The sequence below is a fragment of the Agelaius phoeniceus genome, chromosome 12, assembly GCF_051311805.1.
Source record: "Agelaius phoeniceus isolate bAgePho1 chromosome 12, bAgePho1.hap1, whole genome shotgun sequence".
Classification (NCBI taxonomy): Eukaryota; Metazoa; Chordata; class Aves; order Passeriformes; family Icteridae; genus Agelaius; species Agelaius phoeniceus.
The window spans coordinates 13,665,499-13,679,068 of record NC_135276.1 but is presented as its reverse complement, the minus strand read 5'-3'; the positions used below and the strand labels follow the sequence as shown (position 1 = coordinate 13,679,068).

The window sequence follows — 13,570 nt, the reverse complement described above, 5'->3', positions numbered from 1 at the left end:
CAACAACAACAAAAAAAACCAACAACCAAACCCCACTTTTTGCCATTCATTTGGGAATTCAGCTTTGTGGTAGATAAAGAAGGGCTGATCTTGTGATTTTCAAACAGTGTTTGAGATTTAAGAGATTCAGGGTAAAATACATGTCTGCTCCAGTTCATGGCAAAAGGAGTTTCCCTGGATTCAGCTGTCAGGTCAGCCAGTGGCTTCCTGTGCAAAGCTGCTGCAGGTTTTATATCCCAGCTCCTTGGCTCCCCACCTGTGGGAGAGGAGAACTCACTGGGAGTGAGGCACTTGAGATTACAGAGGTGCTGTGGCCTCAGAGGAGTCCCAGATATCCAACAGCACTGAAGGAAACACAGTGAGCTCCTCCAGGTGCCAGGGCTGGGACAAACCTCCCCTTCTGGCCATGCTGGCTGAAAAAGGCTCATCAAAGCAGTGACTGGAAACTGAACAAACCAGAGGCTTGGCTTGGATTTGCAATCAGAGCTGCTCCCTTGCAGGTGGGACACCAGCCTTGGCATGTCAGGAGAAACGTGTGACTGTGGGCAGAGCCCTGCTGGGCAGCCACCCTCAGGCTGGATGCTCCTCTGGAGCTGGTGATCACCAAATGTGGCCAGAACTTCGGTGACCCTTCTCTTACTACTGCAGTTAAGTGTTCAATGAAAGTCTCTGAGGCAGTTTCATCAGAAGTATATATTTATTTATAAAAAAGAATGGGGAAAAAATATATATACCAAAGAGGTTTTTCTGTAAAAGACAATTCCTTGGAGGCTGAATGTCCTAGACCCAAGTATGCCTGGCATTGCAGTCCATAGCTGTAGATGGCTGATCCAGATCTATGCTGAATATCATGGGAATTTGGAATCAGATGGTCAGCAAGGGATTTTTCCACTGAAAACTAGGAGACATTAACCACACATCTCATACAGGTTTCTGTTAGAGATGTACAGCCAGCTCCCTTCAGGGGGTTTAAAATTCAATCCAGAGAAGAAAAAAATACATATTTTTTGACTCTAGGCCTTGAACTGCTTCACTGTTTGAGTCCACCTCCATACAAAAGGCACATGGGCAGCCCCCCTGTCCAGTGTAAAGCACCAGTGTCATGCACACACTCCAGAATGTGGGTCAGACTCACAAACCCTCCTGATCCCTCTTCTTGTACCTCCTTGGTTTAAGGATACCAGATACAATACCAGAGGTTCACCAGAATTTTCAGTTAAGTAAATCAGCAATTTAAGTGAATTTGAGGCTCCTCATTCTGCCCATGCTCACTCCTGGTTTCAGTCTGTGGGCAGCTGCCAGGGTGTGGTTCCTTGGGAACACAGAGGGGAGACAGTGACCCAGAGAGCAGGACAGCTCCTCAATGCTGAACCTGCCTTTGAAATGAAAGGCAAAATAAACAGATCTTTCCCTTTCAGACAATTTTGTATCAGGGGATCCTGTCAGGTTTGCTTCTATCAGATGCCTCATGTCAAAGTATATCTGGTGAACATTTTAACTTCACTCTCCTCTTTGTTATCATCTGTTTGAACACTGTAGGTCAGCTATGCCAAAATGAATCAATCAAATTCTCCTTTGGATGGATCTTTTATTCCTTCTGGCAGACTGAATGGAGGCTCCTTCAAATCTGAAACATGGTTAAAACAGTCTGTACCAGAAAAAAAAGCCCTCTTGGATCTCTTCCTGTAAGCACATTTTGGCCTGATTTCTGCTGCTTGATCTATGTTTTTTTTCTGGTTTAGATTTTATATGCAACTGATTATCACCTTTATTTGCTTTTAATGTTGTTTGGTTCTGAAACACTAGCATCACCCCTGATTTTTTCTTTTTCACAGATATATCTCAGTATATGGAGAAGAGCAGGTACTGGGATAAGGCCAATTTCTCCAGCAGCAGCACTGTCCATGGTTTATCTCCCACCAGCATGATGATTGCTCATGGAAAATGAGGTATGAAACAGCCACTGCTATGTCCCAAACCATGCCATGTGCTGGAGACAATTTCACCATGAAATATCACTGAAAAACCCTTTTCCTTCAAGTCTGCAATGAAGGCACCTGTGAATGCTGTTGGAGATTGAGACATTCCAGAAAGGTTGCCAGGGGCTCCAGCACTTAATGGCACTTCTGACAGGGAATTCTGACAGGGAATATGTGAGTAAGAGGAAATACACATGCCAGTTACTGGCAGAAAGAAAACGTTTGCATTCAGAAGAAAGTATTCATGGTTAGTCCTCTGTAAAAGAGTAACAGCAGTAAAAAAGTTTTCTGGACTTGAAGTAGATGCTGAATAATAAGACTTTCTCATTTTATGCATTAACAGATGCTACAAAAACTAGTAATTCTCACTACTCAGTGGCTGCCTTATAACTATATGTGCAAGTTGTGCACATATAGCTGGTCTGAGAGCTTAGAAAAATTAATTGCAAATGAGACAGCAGGCTATGCATGTGACCTTCTTTTCTTAAAAAACAAGGTCATATGCATATGGCATATGACAACGATTACTTTTCTTAAAAAAGTAATTTCTGCAAAATCAAGAGCAAACTCTCTCGCTCTTAGAGTAAATTTCAAGTTTCTGATTTTTCAATTTTTTAAAATACAATTTGTCAGGTGGGTTTCTGCCAAACAGAGTTCCCCAGCTGGGATTTGGCAGGAAAGCTAAATACTTTGAGGTATGGATCCACAGCAGCCTAAATTAGGCAAGATCAGCACCACTGTGTTGGTCCCAAAAGCAAAACTGTCAGAGAGGTAATTGCTTCATTTTAGTTATTACAGGAAGGGAGAGGGTGGGATGTGTGAGCAGGAATGGAGGGGATGAAACTGCAATGGCACTGATATAAAATGGCTTAATAAAAGGTGATGGAGGCACAGTCTTTACAGAGATGGTGCCTGCATGAAGTCCTGCTTCCTTGGAAGGTAGGGGCAAGATGGAAACAGATTCACTCACACCTGAAAACCTTCTCCCCATATGCACCCCCTCCTTTCCTGGTTCTGTATGTAACCTCAGGGGTTCAAAATCTGCACAAAACAAGTCAGGGGTTCAAAATCTGCACAAAACAAGTCATTTCCCTGGCTTACACTGAGGATATGATATTCAGCTCATCTGAGGCATGTGGACCCCAGCTGGCTCAAAGCAGGACATCTAAATCCTGCCCATCCAGGTTTCCAGTGACTGATGCTCAGGTGCTCCAGCAGAAGGTACAGGAATGTCTCCAGCCCCAGGAGCTTGGATCTGAGCCCACACCTGAATCTGAGGTTATGTTCCTCCTTACTGAGTCACAGCTTTGACTTCAGGGAAGGAGTAAGATGTGAGTTGTGGTTTAAAAGGCCTCAAAGTTGTTCCTACCATGGCTGCTAGCAGCCTGATATTGTCATATGCACACAGACTTTGTGTGTGTGGCTGAAGTCCCCCTCTGCACCTGAAAACATTTCCATAGCCCACTGGCTATTCCCACAGATGGGAAGGGAAATAAAGAATAGAATTAATGGAATAGTATCAGTAAAAACCTATCAGGAAAGCACTGGGAATATAATTGAGCTGCTGTTGTGCTTCACAGGACCCATGTCATGCAGACAGTCATTGCTCTGTGCTTTGTCACAGCAGAAATGCAGCTGCTGTGTTGCAGTCTGCATCAGCCATACCAGGAGACACTGTTTCTCCCCCAGGAACTGAAAGCAGGAGTCAGCCCTGGGGTTTGGGAGATTTGTCTCTTAAACCATTTTTACCCTAAAAAATCAGTGCAGGTAAATCCAGGCACGGTGGCAGCTGATGTTGGATTGTCACACAGTGCCAGGGAAAGGCTCTCTGTAGGTCCTGCCACCTGTGGGACACAGCAGGTGAGCTGTCCCCTCCAGGGTCCAGCAGGCTGAGGGTGGTCAGGAGGTGAGAGCAGCCAGCTGGGGGTGCTGATTGCTCAGCTCTGTGGTCTGAGGATGGCATTTGATGCTGCAATGCCCTGAGGGCAGCAGTTCCAAACCAGGCTCCACAGGTAACTTGCTGATGAGGAGACTCTTTTCCTTCCAGCACTGTGTTTGGCTTTCCATAGCTGCAGGCTCCCTCAGGCTGGCAGGCAAGGCCTAATCAGCATATTACTGTCTACCACAGATGAGAAAATGTTGACAATCATTGTCTGAATTTGAGTTTGTCCATATTGTTTGTTCAGTGTCTGCCATTTGTTGTACAGCAGCAATCTTTTACCCTGTGGAAGACTGTGGCTGTCCCAGGTAGAAGGAAAGCCTTCAGGTGGTGAGAGGTGGGAAGGAGCTATAACAGAGCAGGGCAGAACAGATACTCTGGCCATGAATGTTCTTTGTTCTTCAAACAAAGAAGGAAAATAGCGTAAAATTGACATTTCCTTACTTTCTCCTTTTTCTTTACTTGATGTCATGGCTGAGGGCAAAAATGTTTTCAATGTAAAAATATATTGCAGTTCTCCAGGTGATGCCCCTGGACACAGCCTGAGAAGCAGTGGCATCTTCTGCTTCCCATAGAAATTCTATGAGAAGCCTTGCTTGCTTTTCTCCTCTCCCTAATTCTCCCCAAGGGCTCTCTGTCTGGCTGCTTCCCTGTCACAGTCCTGAATGAAGTCAGGGTGAAAGCCTCTCACCATTCATAGGAAGGTAGTGCTGTATTTCTGGAAACACAATGAAATAAGGCAAGTCAGAGGTCCTTGCTGGCTTCTGCAAACACAGAACCTCTCCCCTGAGCATTTCCACCTCGATGGAAACCTGTGGTGATATTCAGGACGTTACATTCCCAGACACTGGCAGCAGTTTCATACAGTAGCTAAAGCAGGAAAGCCCTTAGCAATGGCACTGTCCTCTGGGCTCTAGGAGCACTCCTCACTGGAATGGAGGCCCAGCAGCTCCTCAGCCAAGCTGACGAGCCCGTTCTCCTCCAGGGCTGTGACCAGCCGTGCTATGGTGGCCCTCTTGCCCTCGGACTGGATGAACCTGAGCAGCATCTGGTAGGCCTGTTCATAGAGTCCCTCCCGCTCATACTCCAGCGCCACGGTGTCGATGGCAGGGTCCCGCAGGGCCCGGCAGGACCTCTGCAGGGAGCGACCCACTTGCTTCCACTTCTTGGACACGGACTTGGCAAACTTCTGGTGGTCGTCTGGTGTGATTGTTCTGTTGTCTGAAAGGGGCAGAGGCCAGGTAAGACACAGAAGTTTCATGGCTGATGTGATGCAGCTGGGGCCAGTTCAAGGTTTGGTCATACTCTGTGGAGCAGGGAGTCTGAGCTCCTGCCTTGCCCAGCTGTTCCCCTACAGAAATCCTCCCACAACAACAAAGCAGCTGGGCTTGTCCCTACCCTGCAAGCTTGGCAAGACCTATTCTTTTTTTTTTTTCTCTGAAAACTGTCCTGTGGTTTGCCAGAGCCCTTTTTTTTTTTTTTCTTTTTTTTTTAGCCTTTCATAGGCAGCTTGGTAAGACCTTTCTGACAAAATCTCCTGTTCCCCTATTTAGACATCCTCAAAACACTGAAATAGCTGACAGGAGCTCCCTACTCAGCTGTTTAGCTCTGGAGAGACTGTACACAGCTTAAGCCAGCTCAGAAATGATCTAGCTTATCTCAAGCTGATATTGCTATTGAGACTCTCTGAAAGCCCTCTGTAGGGACAGACCCCAAAGCCAGCTGGTGAACTGAGGGAGCCTGGACAAATCAGTCCTGTCTGAAAGCAGGGCTGAGGGTGTCCACAGTAACTTCCCCAGTCTGATCCAACCTACACTATTAACTCACCTCAACCAAGTGACATGGAAGAAGAGAAAAATGCTCTCTATTCTTCCTTTCACCATTAATTTTTAAATGTGAGGAACCTGGAAGGGACACAGACCCTGAAACAACTGGTTCTGTGCCACCCCAGAAGAGAAAAGAAAACAGGTGGAAGCCTGATGTGAAGCATCATGGCAATATCTTAGGACTACTGTAATTCCTTTCTTATGGGATGCTGGGAAGTCCTTGGTTTATCTGAGGTACACCCCAATATGTAGTGATGATAATTCTCCCTCCTGGGCTGTGAGGCAGACCAAGGGCTCTGTTGGTCAGCTCTAGCTACTCACCAAACTGTTGTCCCTGAAAGATGAAGGTGAGCTGTGTGGAAAGGGAGCTGCCTTGAGGAGGATAAGGCTGAGATGGGGACTTCAGAGATGAGCAGTCTTTTCCAGCCACATTGTTGTTGGTGCTGTGGTGAAGCGTCAGGCTCTTGAGGCATTCCTCCAGCTCTGTGATCTCCTCGTCGGGCAGGCGGTCAGGCTGTAACACAAACAGCATCAGTGACTCTGCCAGGGCCACCAGCTGCAAAGCTGAGCTTGCTGGGGTCAAGAGAGGAGCAATGAGATATAGCATGAGCTGTCAGCCAGCCCAGTGAGGTGGTCTAGTGGAGCTCTGGCTGTAACAGGGTGGCTGTAAGTGGATTTGAATCTGTAATGTGATATGAAATAGACAATCTCTCCCCCTGGGTTTCTCACCTGCACCAGTGAGTGCTTACAAGTTGCACAAAACTGCTACTAGCCCACGTTCATTTCCAGCAGCCCTCTGCAAGAATTAGGGTGCACTGCAGGCAGCAAGGCTTCTCCAAATCCCTATGAGGGTGAGACCCACAGAACAGGGTGATCTGATCCAACAGCTCATGGTCACCCAAGCAGGCAGCTCTTGTTACCCACCTTCTCTCTCTCTCTGCCCCTCTGCTCCCTAAGGTTTGTTGTTCCTGGCTCCTCACCAAGCCAGTTTTTTTTTACTAGCCAAGAGAAAATTAGTCTGACTTCCAAAAACAAGGTAATGAGAAAAGGAGTAAAGATTGCAAAGCACATGGGAAGAGTCAAACCTGGCAGTGCCTCAATCAGAGGTAAATACTGTTCAGCTCAGTTACAGCAGGTACCCAGCACTGCTCTCAGCTGCTGAAGGCTGTGTCCCATCTTTCTGCCTGTTGCACTGTTAAGCAGGGTCAGACTGAGTCACTTTTGGGGAACTGAGAATAAGCCCATTTCTTTTGTCCAGTCAGCTAGTTCAGCACAGGGAGGGAGCAGCAAGGCACAGTTCACAGGGTATGGGATATCACATGTTGTTTGGTTTGGAGATTAAAGGTTTGGGTTTATTCTCTGTGCTTACAGAAAAGCAACCTGGAAAAACATGCTCTTGTGCCTAATATTCCTGACTAATAGTGAGTGCCTGTTTCTCAGGGCCATTTAGAGGAGCCAGAGCTAAAGTTCCAGATGGAAAAGAGAGGAGGGGAACAAGTCAGTGAGTTTAATCATGTCAAGTGCCTTGTAGTGAGATGACAAGATTTCACTGTTCTTGCAAGCAGGATTAGAGTGCCGGTGCCAAAGTGTGCAATGAGCCAGATGCCAGATGAGAGAGACTTTGCCTTCAGAAGGGCAGCCTACTCCTGCTGGCAGCAGATGCTGTGTGTCCTCACTCTGACACAAGTTTTTGGTGTGATGTGCAGTGTTTGTACTCACTTCCACTGCTCATTTCCAGGTGCAGTTACCTTTGCCACTCTGGGAGGAGGTGGTGTGTGTGCAGAGCAGTGATGGCTCCTCTCTGCCTGCCTCACAGCTGTACTGAGGCACACTTGTGCTGTCAGCTGCACTGTCTAGAACTTCTTGTCTTAGTGGGGTTAACAGCCACACTAGCTGTTATTACACAGAAGGCACAGAGAGTTAGCAGGATCTTTGCTGCTAGCAGGCTGCTTTAGGTTACTCTACTGCCCTTCCAGAAAAATGCCTAGCTCTTTTCTGAGCAAGGGCAGAGCTATTTCTCCACATTAGAGTAAAGAGCTGAAGGACTGAGAAGTTTGTTAACCTGACATGCTGCATCAGAAGTGGATTTGCACCCATCTCTGCAAGCCCAGTGCCGCCCCTCCTCATTGCTGTCCATCCTCCCTCCCTGTCCCACTCACCTTTTCTCTGTAGATGCACTCCAAGCAGCGATCCTCATCCTTCAGCATCTTGTCAAGGTGCTCACTGCCAGCCTTCAGCTCCACTTCCAGAGGCACCGTGGTTGTGTCCAAGAAGAGCTGGAGGTGGCTCTGGAGGGATTTCTGGAGCGCTCCTTCGCGGTAGCTGCGCAGGAAGCGGCGGCAGTTCTCCTGCCTGCAGAACCTCAGCTGCACGATCAGGTGGGGCTGGCTGCAGTGCACCTTGAGCATGTCCACACCATTCACGCTGCCAGTGGAGTCTGGCAGGGACAAGGGAGCACAGTCACAGTCCAGCCATGAGCCAGCCCACTCACACCCACACCCACACCCATCTGTTGCGCTGTGATTTCAGGATTTACCTCAGAAACCCGGTTCCTCCCATGATAATTCCCTGCCAGGTGTGTTAGTCACCTCTCCCTCCCCTGCCCCCTGCTGAGCACTGTCTGTCAATCCTGGCATCCCAGAAGGGCATCGAGTGGTTGGGCAGGTTCAAAGATGCCCCCTACCCCTGGGGGGGCATTGGGCCGTCCAGGTGTCCTTTGTCCCTTGAGACCTCCCCTCCCGTACCTGGTTGGTGGTCCCCGTGTTCCTTCCCTCCCCCTCTCCCCTGGGTAAAAGGGTGAGCAAACCACATGGTTTGAGAGTTCTGCTGGAGCTGTTGCTGGGTTCAGAGGCCTGTGGGCCAGGAATAAAGCTCTGGATCCAAACCCTCCATCAGAACCGACTCCTTTCCTTCACCATCGCCTTAAAGCCTCTCTGCCAAAGGTAAACCTGAGCTCCTGCATGTCTGGACTTGCCTCCAAGTGCCCAGCTGCAGCATCCAGCCAGCCAAAAGTGTCTCTGAGGTGAAATCACCACAGTTGCTGCTTTTTGGTGAAGCAGAAAGGGCCAGACAAGCTCAGGCACGTCCCTTCCAGCTATATTGGTAATTAGTCCAATACCCATCCACAACAAGCCTGCAATGGAGGAGCTTTTGAATTCTCTTCGTGATAAAGTCCTCTGGGATGGAAAAGTGTGTTAAACCAAGAGGGAAGGATTAAGTTCATGCTGTCCTGCTACTACTGATCTCCATGAAGTATGGTGTCCAACTGAAGAGGTATGGAACTACATCCCAGGTAATTATATCAACAGTGCTTATTAGGGCAAGTTTTTGAGGTTCCATTTCCAGGGCAGTGATGGTTATGATAAACTGGTAGCACAGTAAAGTTTTATAGATGAAAGCTCAGTTCACCTCAGTGCTCAGTCAGCCTTCAGTCCTTGTGGCTGGAGTTTTATGCAGTGATGGAGGTCCTGGAAAGAAACCCAGTGTTTCCTCTCCACCTGTGCCTAGAGGTAACTTTTGTCTCTCTGAGCCTTTAACGCATCTCACAAACAACAAATGACAGATCCAGCCACAGGGATTAAACTGCTTGAGATTGGGCCTTGACTTGTTATTCTGCACAGAGAATTAATTCATGGTAAAATCTAAACAAGGAGAAGCCAGTGATGTACTCTCTAACATTAATGCAGGAGGAGCACAAGCGATGTGGAAACAGAAAATGCCATGACTTCATTCTTCCTTCTCCCAGCAGAATTTAATTTTTATTAGTTGTGCTCATTATCCATATCTTCACAGGCTTTTATATGCTGATGATGAGTTCTAAGTATGTGTTTTTCTCTTGTTTTGCAGCAGAGGCCTATGTGAGGGTGCTGTACTGCTTCCAGACCTGACTGACCTCGAGGGCTGTCACTGAGGGCTGTATGGAGGCACCAGCTCACACTGGCATCACACCACATGTCATGGCATGGAGGACAATCTCAAGGCAAGGCAGACTTGTGTGCTCCACATTAAGCAGGGCAAGTGACCTTGTATTTAAAAGTATAGTATCTAACAGTGGCTTTACATGTTTACTAATTCCTGTTTGCATCTGGTCTAGTTTGGACCTCATGTGTAACTGCCACATGGGATTAGGCACCTAGAAAAGACATTTTAATTCACTGTGGATGATTTTTTATCACTTCTTTCATGCTTTGCTTTTTATGAGTGCTCATTAAACAAAATTTCCATAATAGGGCAGGAAGGCTATGGAGGGAAAGCTGCACAGACATGGAAACCTTTATGAAGAGTGTACAAGACAGCTGTAAAGCTGCCTCAAAAGATAGGACTTTGCAGACATTTCTGCATGAAACCACAGACAGCTTAAGATTTCATGTCCTTGTCAGATCTGAATAAGCATGGGAGGATTTAAGTTATGTGAGCTATCCTTTAAATGTTTTCACATTCACATGCCACAAAGCAGCCACAAATCAAGCCTAAGTGGACAATTATGTTAGCTGCTTGCTTCCTGTTTCCTATATTTGAGCTGCAGAATGAGCAGGCCTGTATTGCCATGATTTCCAGAAGAAACTGCAGAATAGTTGGACAAGCCCAACTAAACAATAGAGTCTCAGCTGTGCGACAGGTAAAGAACACCATGAGAGTCTTTCTAGGTAAGTGTGATAAACTCTTCAAATTAGTATTATTCTGCAGTGTGCTTGGTGCAAGGGTGGAGAGAGGACTATAGTTTTATAGCTATTTGCATCTCAAGTAATTTTTTAATGTAAATATGGTTACATACACCTCAAGCTAATGTAAGTGTGTCTGTTTATATCAGAATTTGAATTTGAATTATATCAGAATTTGAATAGAAATGAATTTATACTGGCTATCACTTGATTTAAAAACCAGCTTTTCAAAGAAGGAATCATGTTTCTGTGGTGGTATAAAGACAGCAATTAAATCTTCTTTCACAGCAATTGCAATCTTTTCCTCTCTTACATAAATGGGCTTAAACAAACATTCATAAAGTTGGATAATTCATAGGATGGTTCAAGTTGGAAGGAAGCCCAGGCAGTGTCTAGCCCAACCTCCTATGCAAAGCAGGGTCAGCTCTGAGGTCAGAAGCAGCTGCTCAGGGCTGTATCCAGTCCCATTTGAAAGCCCTTGAGGATGGAGAGTACACAATCTCTCTGGGCAACTGCCTGGCTGTCTTAAAGGGGAAAACATTTGTCCTTTTATCTGGTGTCTACCTGTCATTTCAATTTGTGCCTTTCTCTCTAATGGGTGCATTTCCCCATGCACCACTATGAACAGTGTGGCTCCATCTCTCCCTCCCACAGCTATCAGCAGGCTGTTGGTAGGTCCCCTGAAACTTTCTCTTCCCCAGGCTCAACAGGTCCAACTCCCTCAGCCTCTCCTCACAGGCAAAGTACTCCAGCCCCCAACCATCTTGGTGAACCTCTGCTGAGCTTCCTCCACTTTACTGCCTTTCCTAGACAGAGTGAGCATGAGCTTTCCTTACCCATGAGGGTGAGATTAAAGAAAGGCCTGGCACTGCACACCAAGATACCAGAGGATGGGTACCTGCTAATGCCTGCTTCAGGGCCTTGAACACACAAGGCTTCTTCTGGGAGCTCTCGTAGAGGGACGGCAGAGCGATGGTCTTGCAGGTGGACTGAAGGAAGAGGTAAGCGCTGCCAGTCCAAGGAGAGGAGCTGCCTGCCATCTTCAGCACCCTACAAAATCACACAGGCAAGCTCAGAGACCATAAGGGAAATGGCCTGAGGCCAGGGGACTGCTGCAGTACAAGCACAACAGACTTATGGGGATTTACTCCTATTTCTTAGAGCAATGCTGATGTTGTTAAAGCAAGTGTAGCCTTTGAGGGGTTTACTGTTACTCTGTAAAGCACACCACAGTGGGACGCCATATCCCAAAGACAGAAGCTCACAAAGCTTTGCTTTCATTTTCCACTGGAGTCCATTCATTTTACAGTCCAAACATACTCTGAAGCAGAGTTTCAGTCCCTGTGCCTCTGACTAGCCAAAATGTGAAATGATTGAAGTACTGCAGGGACCACCCAGCAGTCTGGCATGCTCCCATGGACTGAAGCCCCATTGCAACCAGAGATGTTCTCCTTAAAGTCCTGGTCCCCTGGTTGTTCACAGGGCCCTGAGCTCTTGTTAAGGGACACTCTACACAGGCAGGACAAGGATAATCATTTTAAACTAAAAGAGGGTAGATTTAGATTAGATATCAGGAAGAAATTTTTTACAGTGAGGGTGGTGAGACACTGGCACAGAGAGGTGGTGGATGCCCCATCTCTGAAAATATTCAAGGCCAGGTTGGACTGGGCTTGGCTCGAGTTGAAGATTTCCCAGACACCACAGAGGAGTTGAACTAGATGGCCTTGGAAAGGTCCTTCCAAGCCAAACCATTCGGTGATTCTGTGACCCCTCCGCTTTGTTTATGCCCTTTGTGCCTCTGTAGTGTAACCCAGCGGGTGAATCCTCCCGTCCAGTGAGCACTGCCCTATCCCAGTCCCCGCGCCGCGGTCAAACCGCTGTGGGTGCTTCAAAACCCAGCCCCGGATGGCAAGCCACGTTTGTCGGCTATTGCCTTTTCGCTGACTCCTGCAGGCGTCAGGCCGCTGCTGCGGCTCAATTCCCGTCCCAGCCTGGCTGGGAGGGGGCTGTCCCTGAGGGAAAAGCTCCGGAGCAGCCGCCGGCCCGGTCCCGCCGCGCTGTGCCGCCCTCAGGGCCGGCGGCTCCCCGCTGCCCGGGTGTCCCCTCGGTGTCCCCCCAGCCTGCCACCGCGGCCCCGGAGCGCGGCCCCTCCAGCCCGGCCCCTCCAGCTGTCCCGGCGGGACCGCCCGGCCCCGGCCCCGGCCCCGGCCCCCTGCCCGCGGCAGCCCCGGCCCGGCGGCCCTGGGCGGCGTTACCTCCTCAGCGCCGGCCTCGGTCCCGACACTTCCGCCGGGGCGCGGCGCCGCTCGGCACCCGCTGCGGGCGGAGAAACGGGAAGGAGAAAGTGAATCCCAACAGCCCCTGGAATGGCCGGCGGCACTGCCCTGTAATGCCTGCTGTTTGTCCCGGGGCCGCGCGGGGCAGGGGCTGCTGCGGGGAGCCCGGGCCGGGGCTGGCCGACGCCCTGGCGCTTCCAGGTGTCCCTGCTGCAAGGCCGCCCACCCAGCTCGGTGGCTGGGTGTCTCGTGTAGGTGAGGATCTGTCAGAAATACTCCGTTCAGGTGGCTCCAGAGCTGCCCGAGAGCTGGGATGGATGCGTCTCTCTGGACCATTAGGGATGGAGGAGTGTGGTGGGTTGAAGCCCCTGCGCGGCTTGTGGCTGACACAGGCGAGGCTGGTGGGTCCCGGCTGGCGCTTGTCAGCTTTTCCCTGTAGTGCTGCTGATGAGAGTTTGGATAGGTAAAGAGAATGAAACAGCATTTCCCAAGTCCATGAGTGGTTCTGTCAAATCAAAGCATGATTTGGGTCTCCGTTGCTCAGCCTCAGGTAGCAGCCTCCTGTCCAGGCTGCATCTGCCCTGCACAGGTGCCCTGTGAGCTGAAGGATAACAGCAGCTCCCTTGTTTGTCCCCAGCTGGTGAAAAGCTGGCATGGGCCTCAGGCCAGGTTTTGGGCTCATGTGCAAGGTGCAGTCACTCTGGCTTGGCAGTGTTCGTGCAAACTGGGGGACTGAACTGCAAAAAAAAGCAGGAAGCATTTTAAAACACTAAAAATATCAATATATCTGATGCTATTTTACAACAACAGTATTTTATCAATATAAACCTAATTTGTTTGCTAAAGGAAAGACATGATTCAAAGGGATCTGTAATGGGGTTAATCTGGG

The 13,570-nt window shown here is 48.6% G+C and overlaps 1 protein-coding gene across 1 annotated transcript; it reads right to left on the bottom strand.

Annotated features, from left to right (window-relative positions):
- Positions 1–678: 678 nt before the first annotated feature.
- TRADD (TNFRSF1A associated via death domain) lies at positions 679–12,786 on the bottom strand. Its single transcript, XM_054640801.2, has 5 exons — positions 12,661–12,786; positions 11,304–11,455; positions 7,904–8,181; positions 6,066–6,258; positions 679–5,139 (listed from the first exon to the last, which is right to left on the bottom strand). Exons 2-5 carry the CDS (start codon positions 11,443–11,445, stop codon positions 4,832–4,834), a joined length of 921 nt encoding a protein of 306 aa, XP_054496776.2. The 5' UTR covers positions 11,446–11,455; positions 12,661–12,786; the 3' UTR covers positions 679–4,831.
- Between the last annotated feature and the right edge of the window lie 784 nt (positions 12,787–13,570).

Coding starts and splice junctions, on each gene's coding strand:
- TRADD (XM_054640801.2), bottom strand. CDS start 11,445: ATGGCAGGCAGCTCCTCTCCTTGGACTGGCAGCGCTTACCTCTTCCTT. Junction 6,259..7,903: donor AGTGCATCTACAGAGAAAAG/GTGAGTGGGACA, acceptor TTTGTGTTACAG/CCTGACCGCCTGCCCGACGA. Junction 5,140..6,065: donor CTTTCAGGGACAACAGTTTG/GTGAGTAGCTAG, acceptor TGCCCCTTTCAG/ACAACAGAACAATCACACCA.